At 53.0% G+C, this 19686-nt stretch overlaps 1 protein-coding gene across 1 annotated transcript in view; it reads right to left on the bottom strand.

Annotated features, from left to right (window-relative positions):
- Nucleotides 1-16597, bottom strand: part of PXDC1 (PX domain containing 1) — a 29773-nt gene extending 13176 nt beyond the window's left edge. The window contains exons 1-3 of the mRNA XM_005554149.4: nucleotides 16115-16597; nucleotides 3007-3098; nucleotides 2049-2166 (exon numbers count right to left, since the gene is read on the bottom strand). Coding sequence (XP_005554206.1) covers nucleotides 2049-2166; nucleotides 3007-3098; nucleotides 16115-16370 — 466 coding nt within the window. The 5' untranslated portion in view covers nucleotides 16371-16597. The remainder of the gene's footprint in view (nucleotides 1-2048; nucleotides 2167-3006; nucleotides 3099-16114) is intronic.
- Between the last annotated feature and the right edge of the window lie 3089 nt (nucleotides 16598-19686).

Genomic DNA, 19686 nt, shown 5'->3' with positions numbered 1-19686 from the left:
TGGGGTTTCACCGTGTTTAGCCAGGATACTCTCGATCTCCTGACCTCATGATCCACCCGCCTTGGCCTCCCAAAGTGCTGGGATTACAGAAGTGAGCCACTGCACCTGGCCAGCCAAAGCAATCTTGAGCAAAGCCAGAGGCATTACACTACACAACTTCAAAATATATGACAGAGCTACAATAACCAAAACAGCATGGTACTGGCATAAAAAAAACACATAGATCAATGGAACAGAATAGAGAACACAGAAATAAATCGATATACTTGCAGCCAAATGATTTTTGACAAAGGTGCCAAGAACACACAATGGAAACCACCGAAGTGTCTATCAACCAATGAATGAGTAAAGGAAATGTGGTACATATGCACAATGGAATACTATTCTGCCATTAAAAAGAATGAAATGCTGTCATTTGTGGCAACATGAACCAGCCTGTAGGCATTATATTAAGTGAAATAAGCTAGGCACAGAAAGACAAATGTCACAAGATCTCACCCATATGTGGAATCTAGAGAAGGGGAGATCATAGAAGCAGCAAGTAGAACAGTGGTTACCAGAAGAGGGAGGGGCCAGGGGCAGACAGGGAGATACTGGTCAGTGAGCACAAAGTGACAGTGGGAGGAATAAGCTGTGCTGTGCTACTACTGTACAGTAGGGTGACTGGGGTTAACAGTACTGCTTTGTGTATTTCAAAATAGCTAGAAGAGAGGATTTTGCATGTTCTCACCACAAAGAAAAGATGAATGTTTGAGATAATGGAAATGCTAAATACTCTGACTTGATTTTTATAGATATACACATGTATCGAAACATCACACTTTACACCATAAATATGTACAATAATTATGTGTCAGTAAAAACAAACAAAAAAGTAAAAAACAAAACAAAGCAGCAGCCAGACAGGGTCAGGCATGCCACCACCCTGCACACACACAATCCTATTAATATCTACAAACCCATCTTCCACTCCAGGTTCCAGAACCTGCCACCCCACCCAGTTCTCCCAAACACACGATTCGGAATCCCACCTGTGCTGTGGTCAGTATCAGCAAGGTCACATTCACAGCCAACAGCATCAATCACCTATCCCCATTGTCCTCTGGTGTCCCCAATTCCTTCTGAGTCAGCTCTGGGCTCAGACCCCCTCTCATCCACTCTTCTCCCTTGACATCCTTCTGAGTCCTCCATCCCTCCATCTCCCCTGCTTCCTCCACCATTCAGAAATGGAATGATGGACAAAGGCCCCCTGCTCTCCTTCCTGCAGACCACAGCGTCATGGAGGTGCTCTCCTTTGGCTGAGCCATGTCCCCTCTCATGAGTCCCCCCTTCCCTCCCTGTCCACCAGGCAGACCATGGCAAGACCACACGCAACTGTCACCTCTTATGTCACAAGGTGACTGCCACTTGCTTGGGAAAATCCAGTCCTAGAGACTCCCAGGACAGAGCTCTTATCCCTACAAAATCCTCCTCAGCAGCCTTTGCCGAAATATGCTGCAAAAAACAAATCTAGTGTTCTCATGACACCTGCAACCCAGATCTTAGTAAGTCACCAAACTTGGACTGGCCAAGAGGTCCCAGATTCCCCTTCCTTCCTTCCTGCGCCAGGAGCCACAATCCCACATCCACACTAAGGACACCTAAAGCCTGTGCGTCCCTTTGGTTACGGATGCCCCTAAAAGCAAGAATCAAATTCAACGCCACGTGACACGGGCTGTCTCGCTTCAGCAGGCTGAACAGTGGATTCCAGTAGTTTGCTTCAAACTCTATCATCAATGTGTCTGTTCATCGTTATACCGTTTCTGAAGTGAGCTCCAATTTACACGCCAAACAAACCCCTGAGGACGCAGCAGGAGTAGAAACCAAAGGAGGAAACACACTGCTTAGGGGGATCAGGCAACAGCCTCTCCCTGTGCGTTCCCATTTCTCTCCGATTGTCTTTCTGGAAAAGCGTGGCCCAGCCGCAGAGACAGCCAACCGTGAGGGTTTCTGTGAAGCCTCAGCCTCAACAGCAGCCCCTCCCCCCACACCTCCCTTGCGGCTCTTACCTGATATTTTGACTGGACTTTGAAAGCTGGGTTGAATTTTATGTACATTATCATTTTTTAACACCTGATCCAGAGGAGATCTTTCGAAGAAAGTGAGCACAACTTCTGATCTAGAATACTGGGGAGAAATACAGGGATTACTAAACATGAACAACCTCCATATGTTGGCCCTGTCTGTCTACCAAGAGAGGGGCCCTGCTTGTCCGCAGAGGTGGCCCGTGTGATGCAAACGCCCCGGGAATGTCCAGATGCTCCCATGGCTGGCCGCAGGGGCGGGGCTGCCATCACTGCACAGCCCTCATGTGCTCATGACCCAGGCAGCGGGAAGGCAAGGCCTCAGCGACCGAGGTAGTGGAGGGAATCATGGCTCCAATGTGCCAGTTTCACTCATGCCTCCCTCCATCTATAGGCCACTGTAGGCTGTGTCCATTCTCCCCATTTGCCAGAAAGAAACGGAAGCTGCCAGGAGCTAAGGAGGTCTGCCTGGCGCTCGAGTCCAGGTTTTTAACCACCACTCACGACAAAGCCCACAGGCTTACGTGGAAAGGGAGCTGATGGTCAAATCCGTGTGCAACGTGCCTCACTGTGCTGACACCAACATTCCGCTTGGTTTCCACATGTCTGTTCTAAAATCCCCTGAGCGAGACGGGGGATTCTGAGCAGAGGCAGAAAGCAACGTCCCCTGCAGCCAGAGAGGCCCCACGCCCGCCTACTCATGCCTCCTCGCATCCCTCATTTTCACTCTTTCCCCAGGGAGGAAATACCGGGGCCACTGGAGCCCACAAAAGCCTTCCTTCTCCTGATTACACCTGCACACCTCCATCCCCGTCCCCATCGCCTGGTACTTCCGGGGTGGGAACAACACGGCTAAGTGAGATGGAGCAAGCAAGTCAACTCTCTGGAGGGACGGCCAGCGCCTCCCACCTCCCTGCCCAGCCCGGGTCCTGGCCGCACTCACTTTACAGGGCATGCTTATGATCGTCTTCAGCAACTTCTCCACCTCGTTAAGCCTGGTCTCTATGTCGTGGGCTTCCTTTATGGCAACCAGTCCTAGAATTGAGACAGAAATGCTCAAAGTCAGAAAAGCACACCAGGAAATAGCTTCCCAATTCAATACACAACAGGTGCCCACGAACCACCGGGGTCGTCCTCTGTGATGAGACGTCGGGAACGTTCATTCAGCCTTATGCACCTATAGCCCCATCCTGGAAGTCCTGCTCTAAGCCTCATGCAATGTTTCACCTACCCAGTGATCCGTTAAGTCTGTGCTAGAGTCGGTACTGTCAATCTGAAAAGGGGATGGGAGGTGTAATACCCCTCCAAGTGGGGCAGCCTGGTAAACTCCATAATCACCCCGGTCACAGCCAGAGCTCAGCCCAGGGCGAATCAGGCCCCACTGCATGGTGGCTACAGCCAGGGGTGCTGGCCCAGGACCGCCCCACCCCCAATGACACAAGGAAGACTCACTCTGCCGGCCCCGGCTGCTAAGATCGCAGACCCCTGGAAATGGAGCCCTTGTTTAGACCAGTTATTTACATGCCACGTTCACAAGGAAAAAAGTCAGATCTCTGCCTGGAGAAAACCAAAGTGGACATGACTCATGCCACTTTCCAGGAATCTAAGCCTCTGCGATTCTCACAGTCACCACATGCCCGAGTGGCTGTGAAGCAGTACAATATTTTATTTTTAAAATACCATAGCTGGAGGCATGAAGACGCAGGTGCTTTTCTATCTCCCCATGAGAAGCGCAGAGCAGAAGCCTTCCCATCACAGGTTCTATCCCTCAGCTTTGCAGGGATGGGGAAGTAGGTGCCCAAGGACACTGGCGTCTCCCCCACACTTGTGTGACTGAGGCTGATGCAAATGTGCCTGTGAGCGGCGATTAAACCACAAAGGCTTAAGTCCCAGAACTATTAATGGCAAAAACCGTGATTACTGCAATTACTTTTGCACCAACCTAGTATTACTGGTCATGGAGACTAGGTTTTTCAGAAGTTCTGGTCTGATTTTGTTTTACGGGGAAAAGCCTGCTCAGTTTTCAAGCAATTCATTGGATAGGTCTATAAAAGAGATAAAAATAATTTCTTTAACTTTCTGACTGAAATTAAGAGGTCCCAGAGCATAGAGTCCATGGAAACTCCCACCAGGGCTCCCCAGACATAGGTCAAAGGCACTTCTGAAAGAGTGGGCTACCGCAGGGGCACCCCCGTAACCGGGGTCAGTGGAGACCAGGAACCTTCTCCCCACTTCCTCAAGCACGTGCCAGGTGCCTCTTCGCCTGGCTCACCTGGAATCCCTGCTCGGCAGTGGGGCTGTCTGATCCTGCTCCCTCCACTGACCTCAGCCACACTGGCCCAGGCGGCCAGCTGTGCAGGGCACAAGGGTCCAAGAGGGGCAGGGGCCGTGGTCTGTGACTCAGCCACTGGAGAACCCTGGAGCCTCTGTCCATGTGGCCTGTGCCTATGCCCAAAGGAAGGGACTAGATAACCCTCTGCCGTCTTCCCCAGCCTCACCCCACCTCCCCACGTGCCGGGGCAAGCAGAGTGGAGAAAGAAGAAAAAGAGAAAACAACAAAAGTACCAGACTCTCTGGATGCCTCCACCCCAAGCCCTGCATTCCCTGCATAGAATTTCAAATATTTATATACCGCAATTTACCTAGAATTTCAAATATTTATATACTACAAGAAGTATATATGCACCACTCTTTCAACCAAAATGCTTTGATCCCCTGCTTGCTAAGGGAAGTGTACCAAGGAAAAGACAGCCAGTTCAAAATTCTTAAAAAGTTGTTTTTAAAGAGAAGACAATTATATAACTCATTCCCACAAAGTGCTTCTTTATTCTAAGACAAGTAAAACTGCTGTTATATTTCAACTTTTATTACAGCTACAATACTAGTTTTCGGTTGATCAAATGAATGACACAGTAGTTGTGTTCACTTTACAAGATTGGCTTCTTGCATAGTCAATGTATCCAGCATATGTATACCCATTTCATAGGACAGAAAGCATGATCTAACAATTTACAGGTATTACAGAGGTTTATAATGCTTGTATCTTTGCTTTGCTGACATATCTTTGGCTACATCTTTGATTTAATTAATGTGCAGCTCTTGGTTGGGTTGATAACCTCCAAGGGTAACATTAGGGAGATAAATATATTTTGCAGTACACTGATCTCCTTTTAGTATGGCCAAACTTAGCAAATAAGAACATGATGCCTAATTAAATATGAATTTCAGATAAACAATGGATAATGCAATAGCAGGGACAGACTTACACTAAAAACATATTTGCTGTTTATTTGACATTCAAACTTAACTTTGAGTCTGGTATTTTATCTGTCTACGCTATCTTCTTTATGACCCATCTTCCAGACTAAACTACAGAAAGGCAAGTGTACCTGGTCAGGCCTCTGGAAACTATGTTAGGATTTCAGCTGGGCATGCAGACCCTTCATGACCTGATCCTAGCCCACCTATCTCAGCAGCTCTGTGCCCTGTGAAACACACCCTTAAGCCAACCCCGAGAAACAGGGCCTCGCTGCGCAACAGCCTCTGGGCGAGCTGTCCGCCAGCCTCCTCCACCTCCAGGCTCACGATGGGGCAAAGCCCACTTAGGCAAAAGCCACCTGCTCTGTGACGATGGGACTGGGTCCTGCCTGTGGGCTCAGAAGGTCCATCCCACCTTCTACAGCCTCTTGCTCCTCTGCAATGACTGTGCCTTCACCTGGGGGTCTCTCCAGAGACTAGTGGGAGCCATAGGGCAGGAGGTACCTCAGGCTCATCTCCCTATGACCAGCAACCAGCACAGTGTCTGGCCCACGCAAGGGATGCGATGTTCGTTGGCTGTGCTGGCAGAATACACTTGCGTCAGATGAGGCAGAAGTGGACAGGTGTTAGTCAGTCTTCTGTGTGTGCTCCAGCTGCCCTGGGGCAGCCCCCAGTCTCAGTCTTCAGCCTGACCCCAGGCAGAACCGACCAGCAGGCTCTTCGGTCACCAGCCTTGAAGGAGAGTCTCGAGGGCCAAGTGGCACTAAAACTGCTGAGCCACGCTGGTTTGATTTTATTTGTGGAAATGTGCAGAACCACATTGCTTCCCTTCACCTGTTTTTATGTTTCTGAATGGAAGCCAAGTTGTCTTCCTTGGCTATGTAAACATGCTTAACAGCCAAACAAAAGGAGTCTGATAAAATTTAGATGGAGAAAGTGAAGAGCTGGAATCCCTCCCTACAAGCACAGAAATGATGGCTGCTTATTTTTTAAGCTCTAGGCTTTTAGTTAGGGGCACATCCATTATTTAATTCCCCATTCCAGCTCCCGGTGGCAACCAAGCTGGCAATGTGGATCACCTTTCTCAGGACACTGTGGTCCTTTCTCCACGGAGACAGTTCACCTGAATGACAAGCAGCACTGGTCCTTTCCCCAGGAGGGGCCGCAGCTGATTCAAGAAGTGATGAATTCTGCTGCACTGACTGAAACCCAGCTGACTGACAGCAGCACAGCTGGGCTGCGGCTGCTCCAGCTGCTGCCACCAGAGCTCCAGAGCACAGCAGCAAGAATGCAGAACAGGGCGCCTTGAACAGCAAGGGCCTCCCCGCCCCCAGTGAAGACGTGGCACCAGCAAGAGACCACAGACAGCCTGGCCTTCTTAAAATGCCACAGCTCCCATTTCCCAACTCCCCTTCGATTGTTTTTAAAATGTTTTAAATACACTAAACGGATGGGTGTATTTAATGTGGAAGGAATACACTTTTTTAAAAAAAAACTGTACAACTGTCCAGCGCAAAAATGAAAGAAATCTTCATCTTGCAATTCCTGATTGTTTCATACTCACTAAGGTCTCTCAGTTTCACAGCTGGAAACCTCAGACTCCTGCTGCCAGCATGCCAAATTACGAACACTCAAATGTATAAAGAAAAAGCTCTGAGCAGAATCCATGTTGAAAGACACTGCCTGATTCTCCAGGGACAGATGAGAAGAACTATGCGTTTAAGAAGTACTGCTTCCCCCGAAGCAAACTATTGTGTGCATCTGCGCTTCTTTCTATCCTACCTGTTGTACTCTTCCTTTGTTACTCAAGTGCTTTGGCTTCCAATGGCTAGTGGAACTTCTCCAAATGTTGTCACCTGTTTACCATAAGCAACGATTTGAAAACTGGTTTTCAAAACTACACTTAATACAATAACAAGATTATCTAAAACTTTTGGTTTTTATATTCCAAATATTGTTGATGGCATGACAATTCTGTGGGGTTCCCGTCCGACTTAGCTTTACTGTCTGAGACCGCACGAATGAATACCGCAGGCAGGTTGAGAGGGTTGCCTATTCTCCCAAGTGAGCCTTAAAACGGAAGCAGAGCCTCTTGATTCGGCTCTTTCAGGACTGGCCAGCAGGGGGCACGCGCACTCTGCGGAAAAACCACGATGGCCTTCACTGCAACGCACGCTTAAGGAAGTCAGCCTCAGAGCTCACAGCCCCGGAAACTATTCTAATTTCTGATAAAGAATCACTAACACAACTTTAACTTTTAAAATTTCATCCTACCCAATTTGTGACATCGGAATTTCATCTAGATGTAGCCAAACAATTAAGAATTTGAAACCAAAAAATTGGTAGCACGGTAAGTGGGCCAACTGGACACACATTTGGGGGCCAAGTATCAGCAGGTGTCTGCCAGCGTCACTTTTCTTCCTAAAGGAGTTTGGCCTCGAAAGTTGGAAACACAGCGTTGTATCTGTCAATTTGGGGATTAGCTGCTTTGTGCAAACACAAACACCTGATTTGTTCTTGGAATCAGAACGGAACGCACTGGAGTCAGCACAAAGATCTGACAGTGAGAGCCAACATTAACAAACACGGCTTCTGAATCGCACAAACCTGGGTCCAGAGTCCTACTTTTTTGGGAAGTGGAGGCTTCGGGCTCAGCACTTGTGGTAACTGACCCAGCTTCCTCCAGGGAGGACCTTGGCCATCTGACCCTGGCGGGAGAGCTTCCTGCTGCTGCAATTCTGAAACTAAAGGCAGGACGCTGCTCGGGTGCGCGGGGAGGTCGAGCATTAAAGAGTGTCCACTACCCAAAGAACAAGCCTCTCTGAGTACTCAGAGGACACGTTCCCATACGCACAGAACAGACAGCCCCGGGGAAATGCTCTGCAAAGTGAACTTTCAAACTGAGTCAAACCATAAATTACATTTATATTGTTTCTTTTCCATTTAACAAATGTGCCCATCAGCACACTACACAGAAGCAGGGGTGAGGGGGGGCGCAGCCTCATCTTGCGTGCTGCACAGGAGACACATTCTTTAAAGGTTGAGTATAACATACATTTTGGAAACTAAATATCTCAAATGTTTTAGGAAAACCTTTAAAACTTCCTAAGTACCTGTTTTCTAAATAGGCAGTCAATACTGAAGAAGCAGCGAGCTAAGAACTGACTAGCGGGTTATTCGATGCATAACTAAGCATCCCAAGGAAGTTCTAACTGTCTGGGAACCTGAGGCTGCTCTTCACTCTCCGAGACTCACGCTTCCACCTGCGCAGTGTCATGCGGTGTAACTGTACAAGGAGAGCCAGCCTGCAGCTGTGCGGACACGAGGACAGAAGGCCTCCCTGCGCACCTCCACCCTGCGATGCACCAGGGGCGCCCAGCGGCTGGTCCAGTCACCTCTCCTCTACATCTTTCCAGGAGTGAAAAGCTGAGCTGAGAACGCAGGAGGAAGAGATGGAAGTGGCTGAGGAAAAACAGAACACCTGGAGGACCCAAGCTGGGGGCTAGGGGAAGCCTCTCTCCCTCCCTCTGCAGCAGCAGCTGCCTCCTGTACCTTCGGGGTGACTCCTAGAGTGAACGGGAAGGAAGTGTTTGACTTAACCTTACTGAGCTCTGCTCTGCTCTTCCCATAATCCTGCCTTCTCTAGGCCTTTTCATGATTCTCCCCACCAAAAGCCAAATCCCCTTCCTAAATTTTAGACTCAACATTCTCCAACAGCCATCCACTTAGCCAGTCCATCCTGCAGCATCACAGGTACCCAGCGGGGGCAGTCCACTCAGGCAGGAAAGACGCACTTTGTTCGCTCTTCCCAAAGCACCCACGGCTCCTCTTCCACCAGGCTGGGGATACCATGGCTAACAAGATGGGATCCCGGCCTCCCAGCACGTCATGCTAGCCAGGAGAGCCAACAGGAGGCAAACACAGACCACAAAGTGTCCCCTACCTGGCAAATCCGGGTGCTAGGAGGATGCACAGCAGGGGCAGGAGGCGACCTGAAGGGTGAGGAGATATAAGGGTGAAAGGGGTTGTGGAAAGCGGGAGTGAGATGGGGAAGGTGAAGGGCAGGGGTGGGGAGAGCTGAGACCAGAAAAGGACAAGCAGGGCCTCACAAATCCTGTGAAAGGGTTTGCCCATGAGGGGCAAGGAGGCAATGGCTTCCCATAGAGGTTCTGGCCACAAGAACTCTGTGCACCTGGCAATTCTTATTTATTTATTTATATTTATTTATTTAATTAATTTTATTTTATTTTACTTTTTTGAGACAAAGTCTCACTCTTGTTGCCCAGGCTGGAGTGCAGTGGTGCGATCTCAGCTCACTGCAACCTCCGCTTCCAGGGTTCAAGCGATTCTCCTGCCTTAGCCTCCTGAGTAGCTGGGACTACAGGCATGCGCGCTACCATGCCTGGCTAATTTTTCTATCTTTAGTAGAAACGGGGTATCACCATGTTGGCCAGGCTGGTCTCAAATTCCTGACCTCAAGTGATCTACCTGCCTCGGCCTCCCAAAATGCTGGGATTACAGGCATGAGCCACCACAGCCAGCAATTCTTTCTTAGGATCAAGCCTGGATCTTAGGATCTTTCTTAGGCAATCCAAGCTTGGTCCACACCCAGCACCAATTCTAGTTTCTGGACCAGCAAGGCCACAGGCCCAGTCCGTAGGGATCCCACTGAAGTTCGGTGGTGAGCCCCGCTTTGTGGGCTCTCTCTTTAGCCAGGGCAGGGGTATTCTCCCAGAGGGAATGGGGGGCCACACCCAGAAGAGGGTGGGCACATGAGTGGGCCGCTACTCTCAGGAGCCAGCCTCCAGCACTCTCCCGCAGACCACTGTCATCAAGGGGACACGGCAAGTGCTGGGGCAAAGAGCAGAGGGTCCCAAAGCCAGCAGCCCATATGTGTCCGGCTTGGTGCCGGGCACTCTACAGATACTACTGCTTTCGGTACTCACAACCACCCTGCGTGCAGATATTATTACTGCTATAGCATCAACAGTGCACCCAAGGCTTGAGGAACCGAGCCACTTGCCTGGAGTGACATGCAGGTGGCAAAGCCAGCATCCAATCCCCTAACCCCACCTGTCTGGGTCTAAAGCCAGTGCTTTCAGCCTGAGCCTGACCTCTCCTATTAAGGCCTGGCCATGTTCCCAGGTGGGGGATCCCTGAGCCTCACCCTTCTCACTGTAATTGAGCAGTGTCCCAGGTGGCTAACCCCTCCTACCATGACCCAGCTGTGTCTCAGGTGGGTGATCCAGCAATCTGGCAGGGCCTTGATCTTCTATGATGAGACTGAGAGCTGCCACCTGTCAAAGTCTGAACTGCAAGCTCTTCCCTCCCCCTGCATCCCCTATCCACCATGTGTTTTCTGCTGAGTCTACATTGCACATCAGCAAAGTTTCCTAAAAATGGGAAGAAACCCTTGCAGGTGTAAGTTGGTAAAAGAGCTATGTGGTCTGTCTCATGTCCCCACTCCCTGTGGGACGGGGCAAGAGGGGGCACGGCTAAAGGTGTCTGTCTGCAGAAGAATGTCACCACACGTGGTGTACGCTCAGCTCCTCTCGCCACCAAGCAGGGAGCTCAGATCAAGGTGCTCCTGAGCTGAGTCCCTGGCCTGTTCTGTGAGGAAGCTGCGCTTTTCAGTGCCAAATGCCACCGTGAAAGGCAGTAGCCCTGGAAGCAGGTCTGTCTGTGGAACTGTCCAGTCTCCAGCTGGGAAGTGATCTCAGGTGTCGCCTGGGGCCCAGGGGCTCAGTCTGAGATCTGTCGGGGGCAGCAAACCAAACGCAGCCCAGTGGCCATTTACGGAAAAGAGGATCCCAGGTACAGCAGGACGGGGGAAGCAGAGGGGGCGGCGGGGTTTGGGCTTGGGAAAGAAAAGCAAAGCAGAAGGAAGAAAGAGGAAGAGGAGGCTGCGTGAAGGTGGGTGGCCCCACGGGAGTCCTGGCAGGGCACCCCCAGTGCAGGGTGACTTGGTCAGGTCAAGAGAGTCAAAAATAGGTCTGTGAGTCAGAAAAGAAGATCCAAGTCCCCTGAGAAGTGGAACTGCCCCTCTGGGTGGGCAGAACGGCGCAGGTGAATTCTGCATGGGGTGGAGCTGTGGCTGAAGGCAAAGCGCAGGCCCACCCAGCACCCCACTTGCAAGGGTCCACTGGGTGGGGCAGAGATGGTGCCTCTGTGACCCTGCTCTGCTGCCCGGGACTGGTGTGGCCCATGATCATTTTTTAGCCACTGTCACTAAGAAAGTAAACCCTGTGGCTTTGCAGTTGGCCATCGGGTAACACGGGATCCTCCCTTATCTTTCAGGGTAACACAGGGCTTCTCCCCTCACTGTCTACCTGAGAACAGCAAGAGCAGGTTCAGGCCATGGGATCAAAGCACGCATCTTCCTAGAGCTGTCAGGGATGTGGGAGTCTGGTGGTCGCATCTGTGTCCAGCCCTTTTCTGGTAACGTCCCAGATGCCAGTCCCCTGGTACTCAGATCTCAAGTCTAAGAAGACAGTCTCCTAGCATGCAGGTAAGATGAACGTCTTTGGTGACAAAGGTGAGCACAGGGAGGTACATTAGTACCCCATGGGCTCGTGGGCTCGTGATCATGGCCTTACTAAAAGAAAATGCTAAAATGCCACCTCCCAAGCTGCCCTCCTGAGCCACCTCCTCCCCCATGCCAGTTCCTCCTGTCGACTCCCCCATGGCAGCAAATGGCAATCCTGCCAGTCCAGCACCTCAGGCTGAAAACTCTGGGGTCATCCGCACACTCCTCCGCACCCCACGTCTGGCCTTGCAGTGCCCCTGTGACTCCCCCTCAATACAAATCAGCGTTTGCTCACTTCTCCCACCTGTTCTGCTGCACCACGCCCCAGCACCTGCCTCCCCGCCTCCCCTACTCTTTCTCAGGACAGCAGCCCGAGTTGGAGTCAGGCCAAATCACGTCTCTGCTCAGAGCCCTCTCTGAATAACAGCCCAAATGTGACCACGACCTGCCTCTCTCCCTTCTTGACCAACACTCTCCACACCAGCCACTACACCTCCTCACATCCCAAATCCACCAGGCACACGCCGGCCTCAGTGCCTTTGCACCTGCTCTTCCACTGCCTAGAATCGACTTCCCCAGGCACCCAATGGCTTGATCCCCACTTTCCTTCAGTTCTCTATTCAAAGGTCACTTGTCCTTGATCACCCTGTCTAAATGCAAAACCCCTCCACTGCTCCTGCAAGTCGGAGCCCCTTTCTTTGCTTACTTATTTTTTCTTTTGAACATGTATCACTCTCTAATATATTTTGCTGCTTGTTTATCTTGTTTACTATTGGATTTCTCCCAACCAGAATATAAGAATCATGAGGACAGGTATGTTCTCGGTCTCTTGTTCACTGTTGTGCCACCATCAGCTACACATGTGGTAGGCACTATGCAGATATTTGATGGAATAAATGTAAAACCAAAATGTTGATAGTACAGCCACTAAGCATCAAAGATCACCTGACTACTCAGGAACACAATCTGCTGCTGCAGTGGCGACCTGGTTGACTCAGACATCACAAAGCCTGAAACTATAGAAACAATGATCAAAAAAGTCCAGGAGCCTCAAACTGCCAATAAGGAAATTCAACATGCTTATGTTTTAAAGCATAAACCTTCCTAGGTGTGAGAGATGTAAATAAAGGGTGACCCTGAACCATGTTAGGTATCACACAGAGAGGATTTAAATGAAAGACGGGCGCACCGGAAAACAGAAGAACGGAACACCTTGGTAACCTGGCGACAATACCCCCAGGAAACAGCCAGCTCCCTCCCCTAGGGCCGGGGTACAAGAAAGGGAGAGGGGGCATCTCCAATCCAGATGGAGAAGAAGGTCGGGTGGGAGAGCGGGAGTGCGAGGAAAGGGGCTAGAGGACAGAAGCTGGGCAAGTCCTGAGGTCAGCCTGGTCCGACCTCACCCAAACAGAAGGCCAGGAGAGTGCACTAGTAAGCACTTTGCCTCCACCCCAGGCAGGGTTGACACATCCCTGCAGATGTGGCACTGTGACACATACAAGGCCCAGGGATGGCCTCCAAGCACCACTCCACAGTGTGTGTGCAGAGAGAGAAAAAGCACATTCACCCCCACCGCAATAGTCAAGGGACAAAGAAAAGGGTTCAGCATCCCTTTAATTGCTAGCAGATTCAAAGCTGCAAGCGGGGCCAAGGCTCCCGCACCCTCCAAGGGCGTGCAGTCAGACACTTCCAAGAGTCACCAGCCCACTGCCAACAGAAGCTCAGAAATCCAGATTTCCTCACAAATCTCTTAAATGGAACTAGAGAATGCAAATCTAACTCATCCCAGAAACAGTTCAATACATGTAAACTGGGGAATCTGATAGGGAATTATGCAGAGAAGAGCTGGCATTGCAGCACAGCAGAGCACACACACCTGGCTGCCTTTTGTGTTGATAGTTTGTATATCCAGACAATCTTTTTATGCAAATAATAAATCTGCATGGAAATAAGGTGCAATCTGCTCTTACATTACTGGGATATATTTTACTTGGTGAACAATTTCCCTGGACTTAAAAGGATCAAAGAAAGGGAAAGGACTTTCCTGGCACTGCACAACAAAACCTAGGTGTGCTGGGCAGGGACCGGCTAACTGTCCCTCAGAAAACCAAGGACTAGAATGGAGGCAGGGCTTACGGTCCTGGCTCTGGTCCCAGGCTCCCCTCTTCACCCTCTCAAGGGGGAGCCAGACTGTCCCCAGCAGAGGCAGCAGCTCCAACAGTTCCATGGTGTGCTGTTAGAATGCCCTTTACACCCAGCCGCTGGGCCTCACACTCACCACCCACCAGCCCTGCCACCATCACTCTGACCCCTATTTCTGATCTGTGTTCCCCTTGAGGTACTTGGAGGTAGCTATCATATCCCTTCTGAGTCTTTTCTCCGCGGTAATCTCTCGCGTCTTTAACCTTTCTTCACTCTTTGGACACACTGTTGCGTGTCCACACACCTTGTGACCGCATAACGGACCCAGCACAACTCAGGTGAGAGCAAAAGAGGCGGAGTCAGCGTGTGTGCGGCGCAAGTGGAGTTCCTCACACGCCCCTCCCTCCTGCTCCAGGTGAGCTATTTCCACCCGCGTGGATGCGAAACCACACCCTCTTTCCACCGTCTGGCCCAACCCCTGCCAGAAGCGGCTGATGCGATGGTAAGGATGACAACTGGCATTTATGGAGAACCTGCTCTTGTTAGACCCTCTACCATGCCTTTCAGTCCTCACAAACGTCAGAGACCACAGGTAGAAAGCTATAGGTGGGGAGTCCCACGGGGAGCCCGCTGCAACCAGCCTGCCTGGGGTCACGGAGCTCAGACGCCTGACCACAGTGAGGCTCAAGGACTCCAGTGTGTTTAAGCCTCGTTCCAGGAAAGGTCATTGAATAAACCGCTGTTCCTTCACGATGCTTTCCTGATTTGGGCATTCATTTGTTAAATTTAAAATATCATAACAAACAGCAAATCCAAAGAAAACTGCTTCGATGCTTGAAATAACACCCAACTGTCTGGAGAACAGCTATGAATGTGAGGCTCTGGGGAGCAGAGGGAAGCCTGAAGGGCGGGCCTTCTCGCTCAGGGCCCCAACTGGCTGGCTGTGGGAGCCCTTCCAAAGGATGTGTCATGAGAACCGAGCTAATTATCCACGTAATTCACACACTGGGGTTGGGGCCATCACCAGGGAAAAGCAGAGGTTATCTCAAGACCGCAGCCAGACAGCAGGCTGGGGAGACTCCGACGGGCCACCCTCTGCTTCAGTAACTTGGCCCCAGGCTTTCAGGAGGTCTCCGCTTAGAGAAGGATTGAAGGAAGGCTGCTGGGCCACTGTCCCCATGCTCGGAGCTACAGGTGGTCACACGTGTCCGGCGGGGGGGACAGGGGTGCTGCTCGGAAGTCCTCCAGTCTTCCCGCCCCTTCTACTCTCCTGGCCCTCCCAGGCGGCCCCCCTCCCCGGCCTGCTCCCTCCACCCCGCATTCTTCCCGTCTCAACTCCAGCCCCTCTCTCTTGCGTCCTCCCCGCTTCCACCCCCTCAGCTTGGCCTCCAAAAGAAAGCTCGGGCAGAGCCGTAGGAAAAGGGAAGCCACCGCGGTTTCTGAAAACAAGAATTCCTGCGAGCCAGGACGGTCACAAGGCCGGGGAGGAGGCGGCGCAGCTGATCAAACTCGAATGGGGACCAGCCCTGGTCGCGGTGCGGGGGGGCCCTGGCTGTCCGCGGCAGCCGCGGGCGGGGCGGCCCCTCCGAGGAGGGACGGAAGGGCTGCGTGGCACCTCGTGCTCGAAGACCAGGGGTGCGCCCTCCGCGGGGAGAACTCAGGGGCGGCTGCCAGACCCGACGCGACCCCCGGCTAGGACCCTGCAGTTAACTGCTCCCAGACGCCTTCCCAGTGCGCCCGCCCGCCCGCCGGCCCTCGGGAGGTACTGGGCAGGGGCTAGGGCCGGGCTGACCCTGGGGGCCGCTCAGCCCCTGGCGCCCCCGCCCTCCTCGGAAGTGACTCGTCCTCGGGGAGAGTCCGGCGCCCGCCCTGCCGGCCTCGGCCCCTTTCCCGCCCCATTTGGCTCCTCCGCCGGGGGCGCCCCCAGGCCGGGCAGGCCGGCTCCCCGTCCCCCTAACCACGCCGCCCGGGCACCCCTCGTCTGCGGGCGCGGGGTCCAAGTGTGCCCTGTCCAGCGTGGGCAGGAGGGAGAAGTCGCAATCTCGGTTGAAGTCTCTCCCCGCCTCCTTCGTGCACTTCAAGGTAGCCTCGGCCCCGCGCCCCTCCCGCGTCCCCGGCCCCGCACCTTGCCGCAGCGGCCCCCGCGCCAGCTCCGACCGGTCCTCGGGGAAGGCGTCGCGCAGGCGCTGCCACAGGCGACCCAGGTCCGCGAGGCTGCGATGCAGGTAGAGCACGCTGCGGTCCGACCACTCCGTGCGGATCTCGAAGAACTCCTCCTCGTCGCCGCGCCGGCTGACGATGAGCCTGCGGATGCCGTTCACCCAGCAGCCACGCACGAACATGTTCACGAGCGACGTGCCCTCAAACACCGCCGAGGCCATGTCGCACGCATGCCCCCTCCAAGGGCGCCCCGGCCCCGCCGCCCGCCCGGCCGCAGGAGGCGCGCCCTGGCCGGGGTCGTCCCGGGTACGTCCGTGGCCGGGGTAGTCCGGGGCGCGTCCGGGGCAGGAGTCGTCCGCGGTGCGTCCGGGCCCGGGGTCGTCCGGGGTCGGCCCGGCACTCCAGGAGGCTGCGTGCGGCCCGCGTTCGGGGCGGCGCGGCGGCGAGTGGCTCGGGCCGGCCGGGCGCGGCTTTATAAGGCGCTTCCCATCGCGGGCGGCGCGGTAGTCGACGTCGAGGCCAGGCCGCGTCCGCCTCCCGCCCGCCTCCCGCGGAACGGGCGCCGCGGGCCGCCCTGGAAAGGAAGAGGTCTGGCTGGCCGCGCCCCCGCCGCCTCCGCAGAGACCGCGCTGCTGCGGCCACGGGAACCCCCGGAGCCGAGAGCGGGGCCGAGCCCCGAGCGCCCGCCCCCGCCTCGCGCCCCCCGCGCCTCCTCCCTCGCGGCCCCGGAGCCGCAGGTCGGTGACTGGACCAGCCGGGAAGGGAGGCGGGGCGGGCCCTGCCTGCCAGGCGCTCGGCGCCGACTTTTTTCTCTTTCCGTTTCGCGATCCTCGGGACCTCCCAGGGCTGGGAGCTGCGCGCCCCACCCGGCCCGCAAGGGGATGGCAACTACCGGGGGTCCGGAGGCGGGGCTGCGAGTGTCGGGGCGGGGGGCGCGGGCTGGGCCGAGCGCCGCCCCGACCAGGGCCCAGGCCAGGCCGGCCCGCCCCGGGTCCCCTCCGTGCCCCGCGTCCCCTCCATGCCCCGCGTCCTTGCCCTCGCGTCCCCGCCCCGCGTCCTCCCGCGCATTCCGGTCATGCCTCAGCCGCCCCAAGGCCCGGGACGCGGCCGGACAGACCGCGGGGCAGCCCTCGGAGAAGTCGGAAGAGGGGAGAAAACAGGGATGAGAAGGTCTCCTGGGAAAGAGCGCCCTGGGAAGCCGGACGCCGTGGGTGCGCTTGAGGGGCCTCAGGAGTGGACTTGGGGAAACCACCCGCCCTGAAAACTGACTCAGCGGCGCGTTACTGAGGCGGTTCCTGTTGGAAGAGAATTAATAGCACTTGAGAATTACAAGTTAGTTCCAGAAATGAATCCAGTGACCTTACAGCGTGTAGGCAGGGGTGGGAGAGCCAGGGCGAGCCCCTCACCTCACCCCACCCCCGCCCCAGCAGCGCTCTGGAAAGCCTCTTAAAGCCCAGCCCTGTGCAGAAACGTTGGAGGCCCAAGGCAGGTGGCCTGCCTGGACTCAGTCCCGACCCAGATGTCCACCCAGGTCCCTACCATTCGGTCCCACCTGTCTTGACTCAGTCCCGACCCGGATGACCCTCACCACCACGACCAGCTTTTATTCCGACTGTGCCGGTGACTTGCAGATAGCATAGCTTCAAAGTTCTTCACCTGGTCCGGGACGCTGAACAGGTCAAGATGGAGAGTGTCAAGAGACTTTTGCTTTGTCTATGATGTTCTTATATACATTTGTTAATTAAATGAACGCATATGTTTCCTGTGTAATTTTGTATAGGGGAATAGGGGCCGTGGGAACTGGAAGTAAACAGTGTGTCAGCAGCGCTTGATTCTAGGTGGTGGGAATAAGTGCCGTTGCAGCCACAGGACCAGCCCAAACGAGGCTTACTCTGTTTATAACAAAATGTTGAGTTACCTTGCAGGTGTAACAGAGCCAAAAACTCTTAAGTCACAAAGCCCAGGCATGCACCCTAGAAAAAGGTTTGATCTCTAACAAACATCCAGAACCGACTGTTCCTCTCCTCGGAACGAAGAAGACTGGGACATGACTGGAACCCGAACATTTGAACTCTCAGAAGGGAAGGGTCTCTTAGCCCAGAAGATAGGGGCTAAAATCCAACTCAACATACCTTGCCATAAATGGCCAAAGTTGAAGGCCTTCAAACAGATCCTGCCAAGCCAACATTTCTAAGTCCTTTCCTTTGCCCTCTGCTTCCTTAAAACTTGTCCCAGACCCCAAATCAGGGAGGAAGATTTGAACCTGCCTCCTGTCTCCTTGCTGGCTGGTCTTGCAATAAAACCTTTCTTTTCTCAAAAGCCAGTACCCTGGTATTGGCTTCTGTGTACATTGATTGAGCAGTGAGCCTGAGGTAGGAAAATAGGGTCATGAGGCAGGGAATATAAGGCCAATTCACACTTCAGCTATAACAGGAAATATCCACTCCATAGGGCGTATGCTGTAAATGACTTGGTAACTTTACTTCATCCTCTCCATTTACAGAGCGTAAGCAAAGTAACCAATGGAATCATCTAGGGGGTATTTAAACTTCCAAAACTTCTGTAACGGGGCCTCTGAGCCCCTATGTTCCAGTCGCTCCCATGCTGTGGAATGTACTTTCATTTTCAATAAATCTCTTCATTCCTTCCTTGCTTTGTGCGTTTTGTCCACTTCTTTGTTCAAGATGCCAAGAACCTGGACATCCTCCACCAGTGACAAGCCCATTTGCTTAATAAGATTATTATTTTCTTCTCAGTATTTTTTATTACTTATTTTCTGAAAGTGCCAGGAAGAGGAGAGCAGGCAGGGACCACCCCAAAAGAGGCCACCTGTGGTATCATGGTGACCTCTAACCCCAGCCCCCAAAAATATGAAAGTGATGACGACTCTTATGAAGTGTTGGATTTAACTGAGTATGCAAGAAGACATCAGCGGTGGAATCGAGTGTTTGGCCGCAGTTGGAGACCTATGGTGTTATAGAAAAATACTCAGTAGCTCCCCAGATCGGAATGTGTGGTGTGACAGGCTGGTATGCAGGATTTTTGCTCCCGAAAGTTGGGAAGCTTGCAGCAACTGCGGTGACTTCCAGATTGACTGGAAGAGAATTGAAAGAGATGTACGCAAAGCAAAAAGACATACTAAAGACTGGGCGTGGTGGCTTATGTCTGTAATCCCAGCACTTTGGGAGGCCGAGGCGTGTGGATCACGAGGTCAGGAGATCGAGACCATCCTGGCCAGCATGGTGAAACTCTGTCTCTATTAAAAATACAAAAATTAGCCGGGCATGGTGGTGGGCGCCTGTAATCCCAGCTACTTGGGAGGCTGAGGCAGGAGAGTCACTTGAACCCGGGAGGCAGAAGTTCCAATGAGCCAAGATCGCGCCACTGCACTCCAGCCTAGTGACAAAGCGAGACTCCATCTCAAAAAAAAAAAAAAAAAAGACAGACTAAGAAATGAGCAAGTAAAGCAGCACCTGAAATCAACAATACAATTGAAGAAGCAACTGAATTTATCAAACAGAACTTTGTGACATCCAG

The sequence above is a fragment of the Macaca fascicularis genome, chromosome 4 (genome assembly GCF_037993035.2).
Source record: "Macaca fascicularis isolate 582-1 chromosome 4, T2T-MFA8v1.1".
In the NCBI taxonomy this organism is placed as follows: domain Eukaryota; kingdom Metazoa; phylum Chordata; class Mammalia; order Primates; family Cercopithecidae; genus Macaca; species Macaca fascicularis.
The sequence above is the reverse complement of the archived record's forward strand: the minus strand, read 5'-3'. Positions and strand labels throughout refer to the sequence as shown.